The 20,733-nt window shown below is 39.4% G+C and overlaps 1 protein-coding gene across 1 annotated transcript; it reads right to left on the reverse strand.

Annotated features, from left to right (window-relative positions):
* Nucleotides 1-14,527: 14,527 nt before the first annotated feature.
* psat1 (phosphoserine aminotransferase 1) lies at nt 14,528-20,496 on the reverse strand. Its single transcript, XM_061038519.1, has 9 exons — nt 20,317-20,496; nt 19,064-19,124; nt 18,797-18,866; nt 17,974-18,179; nt 17,204-17,376; nt 16,454-16,623; nt 16,127-16,255; nt 15,646-15,783; nt 14,528-15,120 (listed from the first exon to the last, which is right to left on the reverse strand). Exons 1-9 carry the CDS (start codon nt 20,371-20,373, stop codon nt 15,018-15,020), a joined length of 1,107 nt encoding a protein of 368 aa, XP_060894502.1. The 5' UTR covers nt 20,374-20,496; the 3' UTR covers nt 14,528-15,017.
* Between the last annotated feature and the right edge of the window lie 237 nt (nt 20,497-20,733).

Here is a 20,733-nt window from a genome sequence, read left to right on the forward strand (position 1 = left end):
CCTTACACAAAATTCTTAGAGTTTACATGTAACTTAAATCTCTTTCATTTGATCCTACATGTCAGCATTAAAATAAGCCTTTTGCTTTTAAAGGGTCAAGTGTGTTGTCTCTCCAATGTCCATAAATCACCTCATACAGTTAGAAGACTGTTTAGATTAACAAACTGAGCATTAAGCTCTTTACAATGAACATCTCATACACATTTTTGTCAGATAGGGAGCATTAGAGACAAGTTTAAGCCAAATATTTTTAGCCATGCTTTGGGACTCCACCAACTCTGAAAAAAAAAGTAAAGCCTTTATCTGCTTGATCCTTTATATATGTTCCTAAGCTAGTGACTGTCTACTACTGTTTTTAGCAGGACAGATGGTCGTATATATACTGTTTGTTTTTTCGGCCTCTTCACTACAGAAACAGTTGGCTGCTGCTGGAAGCGATGCTTAATCTGGCAACACACTAGACAATTTTAAGCTTGATTTTAGGCCACTTTCAAGGCTTGTCGCAATCGATTATTTGCCCAAATAACCCTCAAGTGTGTGGTATCAATACGATTATTTACCGTTCCTGATCGAGTCCGAGCCTCCCCAGTCTGGAATCATAAATATTGAACATGTTTGATGTTTATAATTCCAGATCGGGCTGCCTCTGACCAAATACCCGCAATAGCCAATGAGAGTGAGCAGATTGGGACGCATCATCAACCGGATGCTGTATACTTTTACAGCTCGCAAACAAGCTCACAATGGAATCGAAAGATAAACACAACTGTGCCCTGTGCCAATGTGGGATATTATATGAAAAAAAAAAACCCCAGCTTGTGGAGTTATGGCAACAACAGCTGACGTCCTCCATATTTGTTTTCTTCTGAAGTCACGCGTGATCACGCAAGTTTCTGTGAGATCTCATGTCTGTGGATACGCTTCTGTGAAATCGTTCTGCAAACGTCAGGCGTGTGGTCTCGCATTCTGGTTGAATTGTCTATAGTGTGTGCGTTTGGAATATTACGTTAAAAATGTGTTGAAACTGTCCGTATGTCTGGTCTCACGTTTTTACAAGGGGTTAAAATTTGAAAATGGTCGAGTGTGTAGTCAGCCTTATGCTGAAGAGTGCACTTAAAGTGAACCAGAAGAGTAAAGCTGCAGTATGTAACACAAAAACAAAAACAAGTGCATAGTATAACACACCCTATTTCCTGTCCAGCTGATAACAGCTTCTTAAAGGTGAAAATTATTTGTAAGTTTGACACATCAACTCCTTTCACTACATGAAGTCCTTAATTTGGTGCGAAACATTGCGATATTGAATTTTGATTCAGTAGTGTAGCAGAACAACAAAAGCATAGATTCTGGCTTATTTACGGCTACAAAGACAAATCATATATTCAATTCAAATCCAATATACGAGCTCTGTATAAGTAGACATTTATATTTGTAGTCAACCTTTTTAAGCTCAGAGAAATTACAACTAATCATTCTCAAACAACAGCTTCAAATAAAGCACTATGAGGCTCAGACTTTTTTCGCCCACACCTCAATGTCCCTTTCCTCAGCCTAAATGCCACACAATTATGAGCGACTCCAGGTCGGGCAGGCCAAGATGGCTGGAGGTTGTTGAGGAGTGAGATTGCATGCGTGAGAGCATAAAGCGTGTGTGTATTTGTGCATGTGTACATTGTGTGAACAGAGAAGTCATCTTATTTACCCACCTTGGTGTTAGGGGTGGCCATCACCCGCCCAGCTAAATGCCATGCAAATGCTGCTGCTGCCGTCAAGCTGCCAATCACGCCAGTGTTGGCATTCACGGCATGCCGCTGGAGCATTTACAGCGTCTGTGATCTTTACTAAATGAGAAATAACCCTAGCCTGTTCAAGCCGGTCGGGACGTTTAAACAACGCTATCCCCAATTTCCCATTGGAAAAATGCTGTGAAGTGAAGACATCGCATTGTGTCAGAGGAATGATAAAGAAAACAAAGCCGGTGGAGGGGAGGAAGATGTGTGGGTGGTAAGGGAGGTGTCTTACTCCCATAGTACAGCCTCATTATGATGATGTGATTTGCTGGAATGGCAGCAGTGGTTCTCGTCACTAATACCAGCTCCCCTGAGCCACGAAACAGCGCTTTATTAAACTTTATGAAAGGCTTAGCTGTCCAATTTATGAGCCTGCCTGCTGAGGACATGAGCGTGCAGAGACAGGGGAAACACTGCAGCACTACATCAGATGAGATTACACAGAGCAAAAAAGTTTTACCCCTGACAGCACTTTTTCTCTCCCAATATGCAGAAATGCAAACACAAGACATTGAGTTAAAATGTTCCTACAAGAAGTAATGGAATTGGATCAGGCCAAAAACAAGAAGGCATTTCAATCATCATTCTAAAAAACAGAAAACATTCTAAAACAAAGCTTTTAAGTTTTACAAAATATATGCATTTAAATGAACGGCTAGATTTGCATACTAAAACTGTGCAAATCCCTCAAAAATGTATGCCATGTAATGCGAAGGTAACAATGCCTTTTTGTCACTTGTCTTCAGGGGAACCGGAAACAGACATTACAGGAAGGATACGGGTAATCTGTTACCATGATTTTATATTGTCTATCTGCTTTCATCAGCATCAACAATTAAATTGAAGGGGGCCAAATAAAGAACCTTGAGGAGCCTCATATTTTACTTTGTTAGTGGGAAGGTGAATGGGATTTATGAAATTGACTTTAAATTTAAGGTCTGGTATGATTTTTCAGAATCTATTAGTGAGGTTGGAGATTGCAATTAACATGCCTCCTTCCCTCCCACATGTATTAAAACCTATGAAGGTTACTTAACTCACAAACCAAGTGGAAAACCCTCTTAAGTGCTAGTGTTCGGTGCTAAAATGTCTTATTCTAAGGTACAGAAAACACACTTATTTTTGGGTAATTACACAATGAACACATTGCTTCCACTTTCTTCCCGTCCATCTATAAATCTAAGCCACCTGTCCTTTTGGATTCCACCATCCAACCATTTTGTTTCATATTGTCAGTGGCATTGTTTCATCAAATCCCAAAAAATATATAAAACCAATTAACTCATGAAAAAGTCACGCTGCACTCTGAAACAACCATAAAACGTTTTTTTCCCCACTTCACACACTTGACTGCATTCACCCAGAGCTCAGATTATGCACACTTAAAACCAAGCCTCTGTTCTCAGTCAAATGTATATCCATATAGGCTACATTCTCTATAACTTTGCAATAAATAGTAAATACCTCAGCAACAATAACAACAGAACAACATTTTTAGTTACTACATAGTGGATTGCTCCTTGTGATGTATTTTCCTTTCTGTTCTCATACCATACATCACAGCTTCCCAGATTACTCACAGTCTTACCATATCTGCGTGCACCTTGCTCAACCCACACCTGGTTGCAAAAACAGCCTCATTAACTTTTGTGTCTTTGCTGACATACTGTTATCACACACTGACAGACAAACCCAGATAAACACTTGTATGAAATATTCACAAACGTGTTTATTTGGCAGAACGCAAGCCAGACAAACACACACTTGCGCATACTCTGATGTGCACACACTCACATACTGTAAGAACACTGATCCCCAGGCAGCAATTAGTGTAGCCCCATAAGAGTTCCCTTCCTCATTTTACTAAGCTGTAGGTGCAAATTAAATTTTCTTAATGCACCAACAGGGGTCTCTCACCACACATGAGCCTGTCAAGGCTGCACAGAGGCTAACACAGGTGCGCTAATAACTCACAGCAGAATTTCTACAATGCAGTGTCACAAGGAAGCTAGTTTTGGAAGGGTTCTGGATAGTCAATGGCAGGTTTATGCCATGACTTTGGATGTGCTGATCAACAATGAATAGCATGACTGCAGATATGAGTCAGATTCTGATGAAATTAGATTTTTGTCAACTTTAAATATGGAGTTTAAATGCGTAATGAAGTGAACAACACAAGCATTATCAAGTCCATACATTAATAATGAACAAATTAAAAGCAGTCAAAAGGTTTGCAACAATTACAACCAATCATAATCCAGGTCATTTTCACCACAAAAAAAAGCTGGTGGACTCCAGATGTGAGCAAAACCTGTGAAAACTAGCTAGAAGTAGATACTGCTATGATTAACCTGTGATCATTATATCACTATAACCATGCTCATCTCAAGTAACTATGGAAACAGCTGCTCCTGCTAGCTAGCACGAAGAACACAACACCTGACAAAACTAGCTTAATCTCAACACACAACTCTTACTTACATTTTTATGGCTGTAGTCTCATTTTACCGACTGGTTTCTTCACCCTGGTTATCCTCTATGTTTGGCACAAGATGCTCTCCCCGAGGTTAGCATTTTCATTGTAGAAATCAGTGTTTGATTTGTCACCGCCAGCCCCAGCATTTAATATAGTGGGTATGTAACTAACTCATTAATTATAACACACCGGAACGCACAAACTATTTTATCTCCCTGAAACTTGAAGTAGGATTGCTGGACTGACTTTATAAAGTTATTGTTAGTTCATGCCTGTAAACCGACTTAAATATCATGGACCATTTAAATCACACAAGAAGAACGGGTGAATGGTCATTACAAGTCGTCATTACATAGGCTATGACAAAAACAAACAAAAAAATGTGTTTTTTTTCTCTTTAGATTTTACAACAGAATGTTGTACATTAAGGTAAGCAGTGAGTGACAATGTTTGTATTGCAAATAAATAAATAATTGTATTACCTCTTTTTGTGGTCGGATAAAGCTCAGCCCTGTTTTCTTCTTTCCTTTTGTTAAATTTTGATCAGGGGAAAGCCTTGTTATTTATTAATAGATTAATTAGTTGTATGCATTTTTGCAAAAACAAAATATATAGACTAGCCTATGAGGAGTCTTGGAGATTCAACCCAATCTTGACATCAAATTGTGTTTATTTAATTTACTGGTTACCACAGGTACATTTCTCTACGGGTCAGGGGTGGACCATGTAAACCTCAGGTCAGGTGTTTTCATAAATATATTTTAGCAGGCTACGTCAAACATCATTTTTTTGTGTCCTGGCCCGTACACTGCTTCGGATTACTCAATAGCTGACAATTAAAAACGAAATCTAGGTATAGCCTAGAGAAATACATATACAAATAGCCTACACAATACAGACACATTCAATTCAAAAATTCCTCTTTGTATCCTGTATCTTTTTCCTTAGTGTCTCCCAAATACAACCAAACTCTGAAGCTTTCTCCCTCGCGTAAGATTTTAATTAATTTTAAGAGCCAAACTTGCTGTTAATTCAACCAATGGCCCGGAGAGGGGTCGAACACATTTTTCCAACAGAATTCAACTGAACCTCACTCATAAACATAGGTCAACAATTACTTTCTCTTGTAATCCTCTCACAAACATACCCAACAAGCAAAGCCTATCTTAATGTAATTGAGGATGAGGCGATATGAGAAACAAAACACAACACCGACCTCTACATTTTTGGATACAAACCAGTCAAACAAGTAGTGATACAAAGCGCCACGGTGTAGCCTACTGCACTTAAAACAGAGTTGACAGAGGTGATACAAGTTGTCATTACACAAGTTTTCCTTGCTGCTAAAATATTCTGATGTATTGGCGACTTAAATAGTGCGGCTTGAACCATGTATGGATTAGCATGCCAAAGTTAGGATAGGAAGCATTCCTGTAATAGCAGGATGCCAGATCCTGTTAATAAAGGAACAGAAAAAAGCCTGAAAATACATAAATGCAAAACATAGCTTGTTTGCTGCATTTCTATAACGTGATCCATCCCATATGCTTTTAATGTATTCAGCAAAACAATATAAAACAGATGTGCAGTGTTTCGATGACACGATTTTACCGCATGAATAAGTTAAGCACACTTGTACCACAGTGGTTCTGATTGAATGAAAGAACGAGTGTTAGAGATGGCAAAACTGAACATTTAAATCAATGGCACTCTGCTGCTAATGAATGACAAGGCTAATTGCGGGAACGGCTTGTTGCTCTTTGGTTTAGATAAATACTCCGACAAGTGAAGTGCTTTAATTATCCCCCGTGTGTTTGTGCCTGAGTGGCGTCGCCACCGCTTCACTCGAGAACCCTGCCGAATGAGACAAGCTAATTAAGAGTGATTTCCCCGCTCCCCTCTCATTAATAACACAACAGCAATTAAGAGGACCTAGCGGAACATGGTGCATTTGGTGCTAACAAGATTAGCCTCATGGAGCAATGACTTTACGAGAGACAGAGACACAAACAGAGAAGGAGAGCTGGGAAGATTCAGTTAAGAGAGAAAGATATTTGAAGGTGCTGGCAGGAAGGAAGGAGATAGGAAGTGAAAAAAGGTAAAAAGAAATGAGTCTAAAGGAGGAGGAAAGGAAACAGAGAAAAGATCTGGTGGTAGGGAAAATATAGGGAAGTTTAAAGAGGAAGGTGAAGAAAAGACCAAACCTGGAAATTGCTGTCTTCGGATTCAAACAGAGCCTTTGTTCATTTTTCTTGTATAAATCACCAGTGTGGCCTTTAAATGAGCTGTTGCATAAAGGACATTGAGTTTATGAGTTCACTGAATAATAACAAAGGAGGGAAGAGAGTGTGCACCTCTGAGAAAGAAAGCATTTCATTACCAATAATACAACAGCCTGTGTGAGAGAGGAATTATACATAGAGTTAATTACATTCAGAAAAAAATGCAGTTTTGTTGTTGATGATTTTTACATTCAGGTATCAATTTGTTACATGTACTATAGATACAACAAGCGTTATGAAATTAAATGACCCCTGCAGTCCATGTGCTGTGGTTTGCTATGAAAGGAAGGCTGACTGGAGCATTTAACTACTAAATGGAACGACAGGACAAACTAAAACAGGGATGTATTTGTCAATGTTTGGTAGTTGAACTGAGTCCTTGGCGTGCAGAACAGCAGACAGACAAATAACCTTTTTACACATGAACGAAATTCCTCTAAGTTTCCTGACATTTTTGGGATGGGCTGCATGAGTAAATGCAGAAAAGACACAATACATTTTTGCACAGGTAATATTCAGGAATGCTTCGTACTCTACTGCCTGCCATTACGTTCTTTTTCACTCTTTTGCTTACATGCAATTACACGTAGTATTGATAGAAAAGGCAGAAACTGTCAGCATAGCGTCTGCCTCGTTGCTTTATACGCCATCTTGGATTTGTTGTAAACATTACTGTGACTTCCGAGGCGTCCTTTTTATGACGTGTCTTGTCTCCCGGGACCCCACTCCCCTTTCGTCAGACAGGAAAAATGTTTCGCTGTGAGGGACGGGTTTAAAAAGCAACTCAGGGAGATTTCAGATGCAAGCTTTATAGAAATTTTATAGAAATGTTCAGAAGTTAGAAGTGTAGAAAGAGGTCAAGTAAGGGACGAGCTGGTGCAAATTGTAGAGTATTCAAGCCAAATATTTTCCTTGAGAATACGTGAAGTCCAAAACAGAAATAAGACAATAAGAGGACATAGGCAACAGATTGTGTAGTGGCGATTCTAGAGTCTGGTGGGACCCTAGGTAAGACTTCACAAGCGGCCCTCCAACCAGCATCTATCTCTCATAAATAATCAGAATCAACATTCTCTTCATTTTCCTTCAGTGACTTTCATTGAAAAACTTTTTTTTACAACAATAATGCACACAATGCTTTGTAGTGCTAGAGTGTTGTCAAATGGGGCCCCCTTAAGGAGGTTTCGATGCAAACTTTGCACATTTCAGCCACTGCTGCAGTTTATCACGTTTTTTAGCCCTCGGGGGGCTTATTACTGGCCTGGGGGTTCCAATCAGTTGCCTGCCTTGCCTGTTGACAAGCGATACCTCTGAGTTTGTGAACACATTCACATCTTAAAATGCAAAGGTTGTCATTTCTGCCACTGAGTTTTTCTCAGTCAAAGCTCTAACGAAAAACATCCAAAGAGTGAGTAAAAGTAGTGCGGGATCATGGGAGTTATTTTTTTTACTGTAAGGCAGGAAGTCTTGCAGATGGACATCATGGTCAAAGGCAAAACTCATTGGCATGTATTGAAATGTATTTCTAATATTCAGTGTAAATTCACATAATGTCGATCATTCTAATGAAATCGCAACAAGAAATGAACTAACTACTTCTTTCATTTGGTTATTTCACTTGTTTCCCCAGAAGAGGCCACCAGATCAAATTGCATGATTTTTAAAGCTTTTGGACAATGTAGAAAAGATTTTGGAAAATGTAGGTACACAACTTTAAAAATATATGTAAATACTGTATGAATACAAAATAGGTTTATGAACCAGAGATTAAAATAAGATCCTGGGTTGTTTGTTGGCCCAAAGTGTCTAAAAACCACAACAAGGAGACAGGTATGTGTAAAACATTGTTAGCATTGTTTCATTATAAAAGTTAACAGAAATACAAAAGCACACACAGGCATTTTTATCTGGAATTTGTTGCACGTCCTAATGTGAATTTGTTAAATCGTATACTTACTGCATTATTGTACCAGTTAAAAGGCCACAAAAGAAACATACAAGAAACTGAAACAGCTTAGCAACATTTAAAGGGGCAAAGAAAACACACTTTTTTTCTTGGGGGTGGGGGGTACATTTGTTATTTTGTGTCTTTAAATGTTGAATAGTTATGTATCTTTATTTTATTTGTAGGCTATGTGTGGCTGTTTGTTGTTTGTCTGAAAATCTGTTAATTGTGCCGCTGACTGTCTCGGCCAGGACACTCTGGAAGAACAGATTTTTAATCTCAACAATTCTTTTTTCCTAGTTATATAACGATTACATTAAATAAATAAATACACACTAGGCAATTTCAGGAAAGAGGAGGAAACTAGTTCAAAGATAAATGTGACATACTCTGACCAGACAGTGTATACATTATCTATAGAAAACAGATACTGAGGCAATGTATGTGAGTGTGTGTGTGTGTGTGTGTGTGTGTGTGTGTGTGTGTGTGTGTGTGTGTGTGTGTGTGTGTGTGTGTGTGTGTGTGTGTGTGTGTGAAATAGACTGTATAAAGGATGTCAGTCACAGTAACTTTTCATGCTGCAAGCATGGAGCTCTTGACAAGAGACTCAATCAGCAGCACTAAAGCCATCCTCTGCCTCCTCTGCCTCTGCCATCCTACTTTTGTGTCGACTAATCTCCACTGTAGGATGTAGAGGAGCCGTTTGATATTGTCTTCCCCGGTGTTTTTCATTATCACCGTCTTACCGCAGCCTGCCAGTGGCATTACCTCGACATTAGTGGGCTTGACAGGCCGAGAATCACCACACAATCCTGTCACAACCTCCCATCTCTGCTGTATCCCTACTCACATTTCAAAGCCCCTCGCTCTCTTCTTATCTTTCACCCTTTTTTTCTGCTCTGAGGTGGATCCGCAGCACGGTCATGGACAATGTTTTTGGGAAAATTACTGAGAGGTTGGGCAGTTTCTCAAAATCCAATTTGCATTGTATCGAAAATAAAGTATAAAAATAATTACATAAATGAAAACATTAAAAAAACACAATGCATAAAGCTGCATTTTTTTCCCCAAACCTCCATTAAAAATATCTTATTCACCTAATTAAATTAAGAATCTTTACTTATTCTAACAAGGGTTCTTTCCCCAAACACTGTCCTTCCTGTAAAGTCTTTTTCCTGCTTGTTATTTCCTGACTGATATTTCTCTGCACGGTCCATTTCACCGCCACAAACACAAACAGCATGGTTTGTTCAACACAGTCAGGCTTTTGAAAACATGCACAAATTGTTGAAAGGCCTATTCTAACTAATTGGATTACTGCTATCAATTGTTGCACCCTCCAGTGGCTGTTATAGACCACAGCAGACAGCAGACTTCTTTTTTTCTACTGCTTCCTCGTCAGCTCTTCAAATGAGGAATCTGAAATATGTGAATATCAGAGGGGTGGATTATAATGTTCTTCCTTACCCTCTTTGCATATGAACTACTTCCTTCTCTTTATTTTAGCCTTTCAACTTAGACCGTACTATAAGAGCCTCATTCAGTTTATCCTTAAACAGAATTAATCTTACCGTATTCATTTCAACCTCTGCTGAAGTGCTGACTAACTTACAACTGTTTCTGTCCAGCGGTTTATCAGATTCTATGGGCTGATACAGCTGTCTTCTCTGCAGGAAAGAGCCAACTACTATCCTGGCTTTTGCGTTTGAAAAGTGCTGAATGAGCTAACAAGCCAGGTATGGTGAGCAGAGACAATGAGGCGTGCTAATTAGTGCCTGAATATAAATTCAGTAATGCTACAATTCCACATGAACAAAGACTTCTTGAATGGTCTGTTAGTACATAAAACTGCACAGCAAGCTCTCTTTCCAATAACTGGGTGGAAAACTCAAATAGTAAAAACCAACAAGCACTGCCAAAAGTTCAGTGACACCTGTTGGAGGACAGTAAGCATTACCCACCTGTCACTCAAAAGTGGCCACGCCCCTAATCCTACACTACTTTCCAACTATATATCATTTCAATGTGGGAGCCAGTTTTTGTATTTTGACAATCGGGTTTTTATGTATTGCTACTATCTCTACCTTGGTTTCACAGGACATGATCAAGAGGCCTAATGAACATTGGTTGCCATATTGGAAATGCTGACTCCAACTTACTTCTGGCCAATCAAGAATCAGGTAGAGAGATGGAATTTAGGCATGTCGAATAAGTATCTTGTTTGCTGAAACACATCCATCTAGCTCGCCTAGCTCATCATCCAGAAAGCAAATTAGAAACAATGAAAACCACATGAACAAAGCCGACAGTTTACGGTCAGTAACAGGGTGAGGCCTAGCCTCCTAGCAAACAATGTAGCCACCTTAAAATAATCAAAACAGAGGAATGAAATAAATAATTACACTACAATAAAGAAATGAGCAATGGGTAATAAAGGGCATTTTACTTTATAGGCTCAAATAGGGTTTCCTTTATTTGGAGCCAGCCTCACTGTAGTTTTTTGCACTATGGCATTGTGTTTCTTTAACACCAAAGGTTGCCTTTATTTTGAGAAGCATGGGTCATGAAGTTCCATGTAATCAGACATCATGTCGCTGGCCCCCTGCTGGCAATCAAGAAAAACGCAGGTTTTAGGCACTCATGCAATCTTCACTTTTGAAATAAAGGGACTGCATCCACAATCTATGGTAAAGACAGCACATTCACACTCAAATGGTTGCTTATGCCCCCGTGGCTCGTAATAAGACCTTACAAAGAAGGGTTAATTGACCAGTAGGCTTCTATTAGCACAATGTCAAAGTTCCAGCAGCTGATTGGTGCATTACAGCTTCCAAAATCACTGTTTAAGATCACCATCAGCTAAGACAAACTGTGCAGACTTCAGCCTCAGACAGCTGCAGATATTAATGTATAGAGTATAATGAGGCTTTGTCTTATCCTACTGACACAAAACTCCTCTGTCCTATAGCAATACCTTGCTCTGGCAGAACATTTTTACCCTTCTGCACACAAACCTTCGCAGCAGGTCCAACGTCTCCAGCTCGGGGGATCCACAGTCAACAGCAGCACTCGCACTCTCTCCCCGGCTCTTGGTATTGATATTTGCTAACAGCCAAAATTACTTTTTGGAAAGAATCATCTGGGATGTTATATAAAATAATAAGTCCTGGATCAACTTTACCTTGTGTTTCATTACATCTCAAAATGAAAGTAAGAAAAATAGCACAGTGGGTTTTTTTTTCTTCCTGGGTTCACCATCTGAACACAGAAAGAGTTGCACTTTAGTCACACAATATCTAGTTTTTAAGAGGTGTATTAAGAGGAGAAAGTAAGATGATGAGAAACACCACTTAAAGTGTGCTGCAGTATAATACAAATGCTCAGTCTGAAAACCTGTTGAGAGGCTTCAAGGTTAATAGTTTAATTTCCACTTTTTCCACCCATCCACGCATTGATCGAGATAAAAGCAGCGACAAAACGCTGCATCTTACTCTATTAACATCATGCCCACTTGACAAGTCAGTAATCAATGAAGGAGTTCTTCCTGTTTGTCAAATTGACTCTCCAGCTCCTGGTAAGTGAATCGATCGTGTTTCTTACAACAAAAACATGCTTTACAGTGTCTTATGTGGATTTATTTTCAGTGGAATAAGTGTTGTGTGTGTGTGACAGAGAGTAGCAGTCTATGGTCAAAACATTAGGATGCAGAGATGCGTGTTTCTTGGAAGATTTGGTTCTTCAGTTGAGGACTTATTTGCCTGTGGTGATGAGTTGACCTTATCAGAGGAATCCACAGGAACCAACATTTGTGCTTGGGTTTTTTTGTTGTTGTGAGCATTCAGGCGTGAATGTGAGAAAACAATACATGAAGTTTGCATCTTTTTTTTCAGCCAGTAGTTGTTTTAATCCACGTTTATGTTATAGGCATCAGTTATGATATCTATGTGTAATTGGAGAATATTTAATCATTATCATTTTTTACCACATGCTTTAAATATAATTCTCTTATTTGCTTTTTGACGTGACTCTCTCAAAACATGTGCCAATAAAGCTTCATTGGTTGGTTAAATCAAGACCTCACTTTTAAAGCAGTCAGACCTCGGTGTGATCGCCGCTACATTTTGCAAACATGACTTTCTTGATGAACACTCCCACCTAGAGGTCACTTGCAACTAAACATCTTTTACACAAAGTTGGAATGATATAGGAGATCATGACTTCCTGCATGGGTTTCTTTATTTCTTCATTCTGAAATAACTAGATATTTTACTTTTTAATTCTGGTGCGAGTGATATATTGAGGTATTTATGGGTTCTCGATTTGATCTTATTTGATAGAGTTTCATTTTCTAATTGTTGTTTTTTTTTTTGTAAAATTGCATCCCTATAATGGAATTATCATCTGTTTTAACATTATTATCATTTGTAGTTTTTCAGAAGTTAGGCAGTTTAAACTGACTGTGACTGTCAAACACTTTGAATATACACATGAAATCTGCACAGTTTGGGTGCTGGAGCCTCACTCTTCAATCTAAGTTACGTCATTCCATGTTGTTTGTATCCCTACCAGACAGAAGTTTCAAATACGAACAATCAGCTTCTGAAAGTAAAATAATTTAACTTCACTGCAGTGTTTGGCTTGCTTACATCTTCTTTAACAGCATAGTAACTAATAGAGGGAAATAAATGGGTAAATGCTTTTGATTTTTTCCTAAATAAATGATTATTGTTCACATACACAGTTATACAAAGTACATTGTGAAGTGTAATGGTTTTGGCACCGAAAACTATTCATTTTTCCAATTTCACTCTTTTCAAATTGTTTCTTTTTATTTATGTACTTTTTTTTACGTTCTCCGTCGGCCTTTCTATCTGTGTTTTGACCCACACTACCACCTCACAGTCTATGAAAACCTCAAGAAATCTTTCAGTGATTGTGAACCAAACTTACACTTTTGCTCTGTATTTTGGGCGGCCTGGACGTCTACTGTACACTGATCTCTATATTGATATTCTTACTTTGCCTCTGCCTGTCTGTGCTGCTTCCCCTAGAGGGAGGTCAAAGGTCAGGGTTAGATACTATCAGCCTCAGCGGGGGTGAATGCAGCAGGGAAGCAGCCTCTAGACATCCAGATGGAGGAACGTCTCTCCCACCATGAAGCCGTCCTGCCGCCCTGCTGGTGTTACGCGGACCTGTTCACTCCTGCATACTGAGCTGTGTCTGCTGTCAGCGACAGTGAAGAGGTAGGACGTGACTGTTTAAACTCACACTGTTCTTGTAAAGTACATGTGCTGCATATTATTAAGATGTACCATTTAAGAGAAAAAAAGGCTATGAAGCTTCTTTTTCACTGCCCATCCTGATGGAAAGTTTAGTATTACCGACACAGTCAGGCATACAGTAAGACACCGCTGCAGTGAGAATTAAGTTATCAAAAGCCAGACTCATTTTAAAATTAGTATACATAGCCATCCATAGGTTGATACAGTAGTTCATCTAAAGCCTAATGCATGTTCGTAGTCAACAACTGCATACACACATTAAATAGATGACGCTCTGTAGTGAAGAGCATCTTGCCACAATAAATTTAAGAAACACAAATATTTTGGTTCAACAGTTTACTCTCTTCAGGTATTTATGACGTTCAAGGAAATCAAGGTGATGCTGAATTCTCAGTTGGTCTGCAGCACTGGATCGTGTTTAGTTGGAGATAGAACAAGACAAAAGCGGTCTGCACACATAAATACTAAGCAAGAAACTGTTTCAACACGTTGGTCAGGAGGAGCACCTTTAAGGTAGTATTATTAACCAATTAAAACAACAGTCCATCATGAAGACTGAGCGAATCAGACTTACTGTAGACTCTCTCGCGGAAATATTCTTATTAAATGAAAATCTCAACAGCTCTGGTTTAGTAATGAAGCATTACTCCCCGTTTTCCGAAAAGTGAGAATTTTTCACACCAGGACATGAGTTGGTAACGGTTGTGTTACCAAAAACTTTCAAAACAAGAAACCACACTGTAAAATTTAAATATTGGCACGTTAGTTTTATTGGAATGTACATGTGTTTAGTACACAAATGAAGAAATAACTACAATATGTACATCAGCCTGTTAGTGAACCAATACATTAAAATATTAATTAATTTAGGAGCAGTGGTTAAAATTATCAGGAACAATGAGAGGTTGTTAAAAAAAAAAAACACACACCGCCAACATCAAGCACATCTCAACGAAATAACTAACTTTAACTGTATTGTAGTTATGATCTGACACTATGTGACACCAGCTGACATTAAGGAAGGCCTCTTTCATTGGTGTTTTTTTTTTTTTTTTTTTACCATTTGTGCCTTTATTGTATCTGACAGCTGAAGAGAGACAGGAAACGTTGGGAGGAGAGAGTGAGGGATGACATGCAGCAAAAGGGCCATCGCCGGATTTCGAACCCACGGCTGCTGCAAAGAGGACTACAGCCTCTGTACATGGGGCACTTCTCAGAAGCGCTAGGCTACCCAGCAACCCCTTACTGGTGCTCTTTAAGGAATTCTCTCATGTAGGCTGCCAGGGCCTCAGTGTCTTCCACAGTTACAGCGTTGTAGAGAGATGCACGAATTCCTCCGACTGACCTGCAGGGGGAGACAAAACCGTTTTAGGTGAAAATAATGGAAGATCAGCGCTGTGCGGTAACGTGTGTCTCGTGACGGCCCTGGCCATGGTGTTTGGCCTGGTACTGCTGTTGTTTTGTGTTTCAGGGTTTCGGCGTCATCTGGTGGTTGGTGTGTTGGCATGCCTGCTGGTCGTTGGGAGACCCGCCCACCTACCTGCTGATTGCAGATGGGCTTCACCTGAGTGGAAGGGCATATAAGCCAGGCTGCCATAACGTTCTGTCTCTCTTCCTCTGGACAGAATGGACTTATTTCCCTCTGCCCTTGTATTTTCGTGTTGTTCTGAAATAAACTAAAACTTAAGAAGCAAGTTGACTGTGTGGACCTCCATTGAATGTTAGGGCCTACACGAGCTGGTCATAACAGTCTCTTTACATATACCAATTTATTACAATATTCTGAATCCAGTACTCATCAAATAACCCATTCAACATGTCAATAAGTATTAAAGTAACAAACAGGAGACATGTGTTGGACTTCTCTAACCTGTGTCCTTTCAGTGAAATCATTCCACGTTTGGCTGCACCGTCCAGAAACTGCTTTTCCAAGGCGTCATCTCCTTCTTTCTTCCCCACACGAAATGGGACATTCATCCGACTCTGACAAGCAGCTTCTACAGGACACCTGGACAGGTAGGCACAGATTTAAAGAGACATTTTTTTTTTTAAAATAAGAACTCCTCCCTGTTGTTTCTTGATCGTTATTGTCCTGGTTGAGTATAAAATCTGTGCAGATATGGTTCAATGAAAAGATTGATCTTTTAGTTATAAAGAAAAAGAGACATTCAAAGACGAGAAGTGAAGGTCAGCACAGTGTACGGTTTCTTTTCAAACTCGATAAGGGAACAAGTTTTCTCAGTTACCTAAAATAAAATTAAAAAAAAGAAAGCTACTAGAAAGTTTCCTTGACCTTTCATCATAAATGTCCTGCATGTTTATATCCACTGCTGAAGTTTGGAGAAACTTACACATAGAATCCATTAGACGCACTAATGATGTCATAAATCATGGAGGACTTCTGCTTGTTGAGCCTCTCCATGGCAGCACTGCCACCATTGTTCTTGATCCAATCCAAAACCAGAGCCATGATGTAGATACTGCACACACAAAACACACGATGTTAAATATCTCCAGCTCCATTCAGCACGTACTGTTTGATTTCTAACCACAATATTGTGTAAAAAATAAAAAAGTATTGCATCTTGTTTCAATCAGTAGTCTAGACTTGCAAAAAGCGTATTTCACTTAATTAAGAATTGTTAAACATGTAGATTTCCAAAACTGGAAGTCTGTACCTGAAACATGGAGGCGTGTTGTAGAGGGAGTTATTTTCAGCCTGCACCTTGTAGTCCAGGACGATGGGACACTCTTTCAGGGCGTGGCCTAACAAGTCCTCTCTCACGATGACCACGGTAACACCGGCACAGCCAACATTCTTCTGAGCCCCGGCGAAAATCAAACCAAACTACACAAAGCAAGAAGACACATCAAGCGGAGGTTTTGTTTTTTTAGAACTACGCTCTCGTGTTTGTACGGTAAGAACTGAGCGATTAGATGGTTCACCTCTGCGTGGTGTCTTTGTACTTTGTCAGGTTTAAATGCTGATATAAGATCTTCATGGTAACATAAACACGCTAGTATGCTTGTTTGCATGATAACCTCATGTTTTCATGCAGGCAGTTTATTCATGATAACATGTAAAAGTTTAGTGTATAACGTACCATGTCCACTTCTCAGCATGCTAACGATGCTTCCAACAGGTCTTCATCAGGCTTGTTCTTTTATTCCATCATTTTTCTCTTAATATTTTTTCTTAGTTTATATAATAATATTATACCTTTGTTGACTCTAGCTTGTAAACACATTGATTTCTGTTTTGATTTGAATCATACATGGGAGCTAACGAGTTCTGTTGCCTGATACATTGGCTCATTTCAGGGTTTATGAAAAGATCTCCAGATTGCTTATGTGATGGAAAATTGGAGAAAAGAGCCCCCGAAGGGACGCCGCTGAATATTCGATTCTTGCGTCACTCCTGTCCTCACCTTGGACACGTCCACAGGTCGGGAGAGGAAGTTGGAGGACATGTCGCTGACGAGGACCACGCCGTTTGTTTCAGGCGTGAAGTTGTATTCGACACCATGAACCGTCTCGTTGCAGCAGTAGTACACGTACGAGGCCGAGGGGTTCAGGGTCCAGCTGCTGGGGTCGGGGATTTCTAGAACAACAACAGAACATTTTTTTATTTATTTTATTTTTTTTAAACCAGACACAACAAAGTTAACATCTGAGTTTATTGAGAAAGACTGAGGCCTCTCAGATAACGGCTCCAAATGTCAACAAAACCAGCAGCTTCAAGATATTTCACATAACAATCATTAACTTGCTTAATATATTTGTATCCTAATCTGTTCCAAGAAACGACTTTTTTTACATTTACTACATTTTATGTGTAAAACAAAAAACCTGCCTACCAAATGTGAGTATGAAGAAAAGTGTAAACCCCGATCAGACAAGCGTGTGGAAGAGGCTGCTCGCATACCACAGCCTCTAATTGGTTGTCAGGTCTTTTGTTTTCTTATGCAACAGCCTGGACACACAGGCACATTATTCAGATGGCCAGCTCTAACGCAGCGTGAATGACAACGACCAGCTTCTACGAAATGAAGCTATCTTTACAGTTGAAGGCTGTTAAATGATAAAACTCTTACCTCTAAACCTCCTCACTGAGACTGAACATCCTTGTCTTTTATTAAATAGAAAAGTGAACATTAACGCCCTGCTTGTTTACACATTTCCTCATCGACACACTTACTTGTGTAACTGTCCAGCTTGGGGTGAACAATGTTGACTTTCCCGTATTTTTCCGCTTCTTTCGCTGCCTTCGCCGACCACGTGCCGGTCACGAGGTAATCAGCACACCTGTCCTCTTTGAGACCGATCAGGTTTAGAGCTACAGCACTGAACTGGCCAGACCCGCCGCCTTGAAGAAACATCACCTTGTAGTTGTCTGGGATGTTCCTATGAAGACAGAAGGCATCGTGTTAAACACCGCGGACGTAAAAACATGAGCTTTGAACAACCTGACCGTCAACAAGAAGTATAGCCTGCAGCCACAACCAGTCTGACATCAAGAGAGGCCATGAGAGGCAGGCGAAGAGAACACAGGTCTAAGGACTGGTCATTTGGTAAAGATGAAATATCTATACAGATGTCGCTATAGCACCGTTTCAAATATTTGACTTAAGTCATATTTTAATATTTTTTCTCTCTCCACCATTTGTGTTCTTCTGTATTAAAGATACAAACATATTTTACTTTTAATGAGGCTGTAGGTTCTATGAAGGTTTCTGAAGTTATCAATACTGCATGTTGTTGGTATTCAAAAAGAAGTCGACATTATAAAAGCACCAACCGTCCTGGGATATGATGATGCGTTCTGCTTCCAAACACATATAAGACTTGTTTGTCGTTTAAGGAGAATTAAAAGAGAATATTACTCAACACCGTTGTTTCTGCAGGGTGATGATGGTGCTGCGTTAAAAGACAAAACAGTGTTCCTGTCTCTAAAGGAAAGAGAATAATACATCAATGGGTCATGTGTAAAAAAAAAATACAAAAACAAAGGCAGGACTTACAACAAGTCTCTAAGGAGACTCTCGGTTTTGTTGAGGATTTTGTTGAAGTCTGATGACCTGTGGCTCATCTCTGGTTTGAACAGAATCAAAAACATTGGAACATTGGTAATGCGTTGATTTGAGAAGATCAGCATTCATCAGGACAGATATTGCACTAATCTAAGAAACATTTCTGTGAACACACCAACATGCAGGCGAAGATATGACACAATGTCGTGTGAGGATACAGAAGTTTCTATCTAATAAAACATCATTAGGTCTGCTCACCAAGAACACTGATGCCGGTGCCGTTGTAGTTGAGAAGCTCCTTCTGTGCTTGAAGCAGTACCTGCAACACATCACAAATTCTTTCAAAAAATACAAAAACATTCAAGTGTTGACCGACCCTCAGTCTTCAGATCCATGGAGAGATGTGGAGCAGAAACTGAAGCTCAAAGACTACAGGATCTTGCTTTTCCAGGTATCGATTTAAAGAAGTGTATGTTAACCCCTGGTCCTAGACTTACTTATACAATAGTCAATCTGAAGACAAGTGGAGGGGCATTTAAGTCAAGTCAAGTCAAGTCAACATTATTTATATAGCACATTTATAACAGCCGAGGCAGACCGAAGTGCTGTACAGTAAATCAGGCAAAATACATTGCATCCAAAACATCATAAAAACACGTAAAAGCAAAAATTAAAAGTGAATTAAAACACAAAACAATAGTAAAAGTTCTAATGGACACTGCTGCTGGGATAAAGATTAAGTTATACCAATGAGTGGGATCTTCGTACCCCAATGTGGCACCATTGGTTTCTCTGTATAAATGTTGTACCTTTATTTATTGTGTATTGAGGATATACAAAACCCATACAAAATAATAAAAACATGCTAAAATAAGACACTTTTTGCAAGAGAACAAAACGCACATGGGCGCAGCCGTCTCCTGATCCAACAGCAACGACCTGCAAGTTACTGAATATAGCAAAAGTAGCAAAGCTGACTGGAAACAATTTTTTGTGAAAAAAATCATTTTTTTTAAGTGATAGCTGTGATTTATTTCTCTGACATGCATTGAGTAGTTCTGCCCTCTAGAGGATGGGTGTGTGTGCTGCTGCCAGTGAGGCACAAAGCAGGTTTCCACATGAATGAATGAGGCTGATGCAACTCAACACTCAGTTTTCAGCCTGTTGGAGCTGCAGACAAATGGCAAGCCGACATCACTACACTCATTAACCCACTTACAACTGCAGGCCTGTCTCGTTCTCTGTGAGGGAGCATGTGGTCAAAATGTGTAAAAAAAAAAAAAACTGAGGTAGGATGTGGTTGAACTCAAAAGATAAACTATTACTCTCGACATTACATAATATTACTGAAGTGTGCGTTTGCAGCAGGCACGTCTCCATCACGAGAAAACTAAACAGTTTGTGTCACGTATGTGAAATGTATTTGCGCAGCTTGTCTTTTACAACCTTTCCCCATTTTATAAACGCTACATGAGCATATACTTACATAAGTGTCTAAAAAGGATACTTACGGTTTGGGGGAGTTTTGCAGGTCCAGCACCAAAGTTTATGGTCTGTTTTTGATCCATTGTGCAAAAAATAGTTTCCTCTGTTTAGTTATTAGATGTTTTTGAGGTTGAAATAAGCGATGTGGATGATTTTCTTTCGCCTCTGCTGCTGCTGCTCTCCTCCTGCACTCTTCGGCGTGGATGCTAGTAATCGAGCTAGGAGGTGAACGATGTTGTGTTCACGATCTCCTCGTACATTTTGAAATATCTGCTAAAAAAAAGAAACCATAAATATAATTTATATCTTAGCCCATAATAGCAAATATTGTGAATTATTGTCCACTAGTTAAAGAAAACACCAGAAACTAAACTTCTGAGTAATTGTCAAAGTTATTCACACATTAAAATCAACATTAAGCATTACTATATAGACAACAAGCT

This window comes from Labrus mixtus, chromosome 5 (assembly GCF_963584025.1).
Source record: "Labrus mixtus chromosome 5, fLabMix1.1, whole genome shotgun sequence".
NCBI classification, from domain to species: Eukaryota; Metazoa; Chordata; class Actinopteri; order Labriformes; family Labridae; genus Labrus; species Labrus mixtus.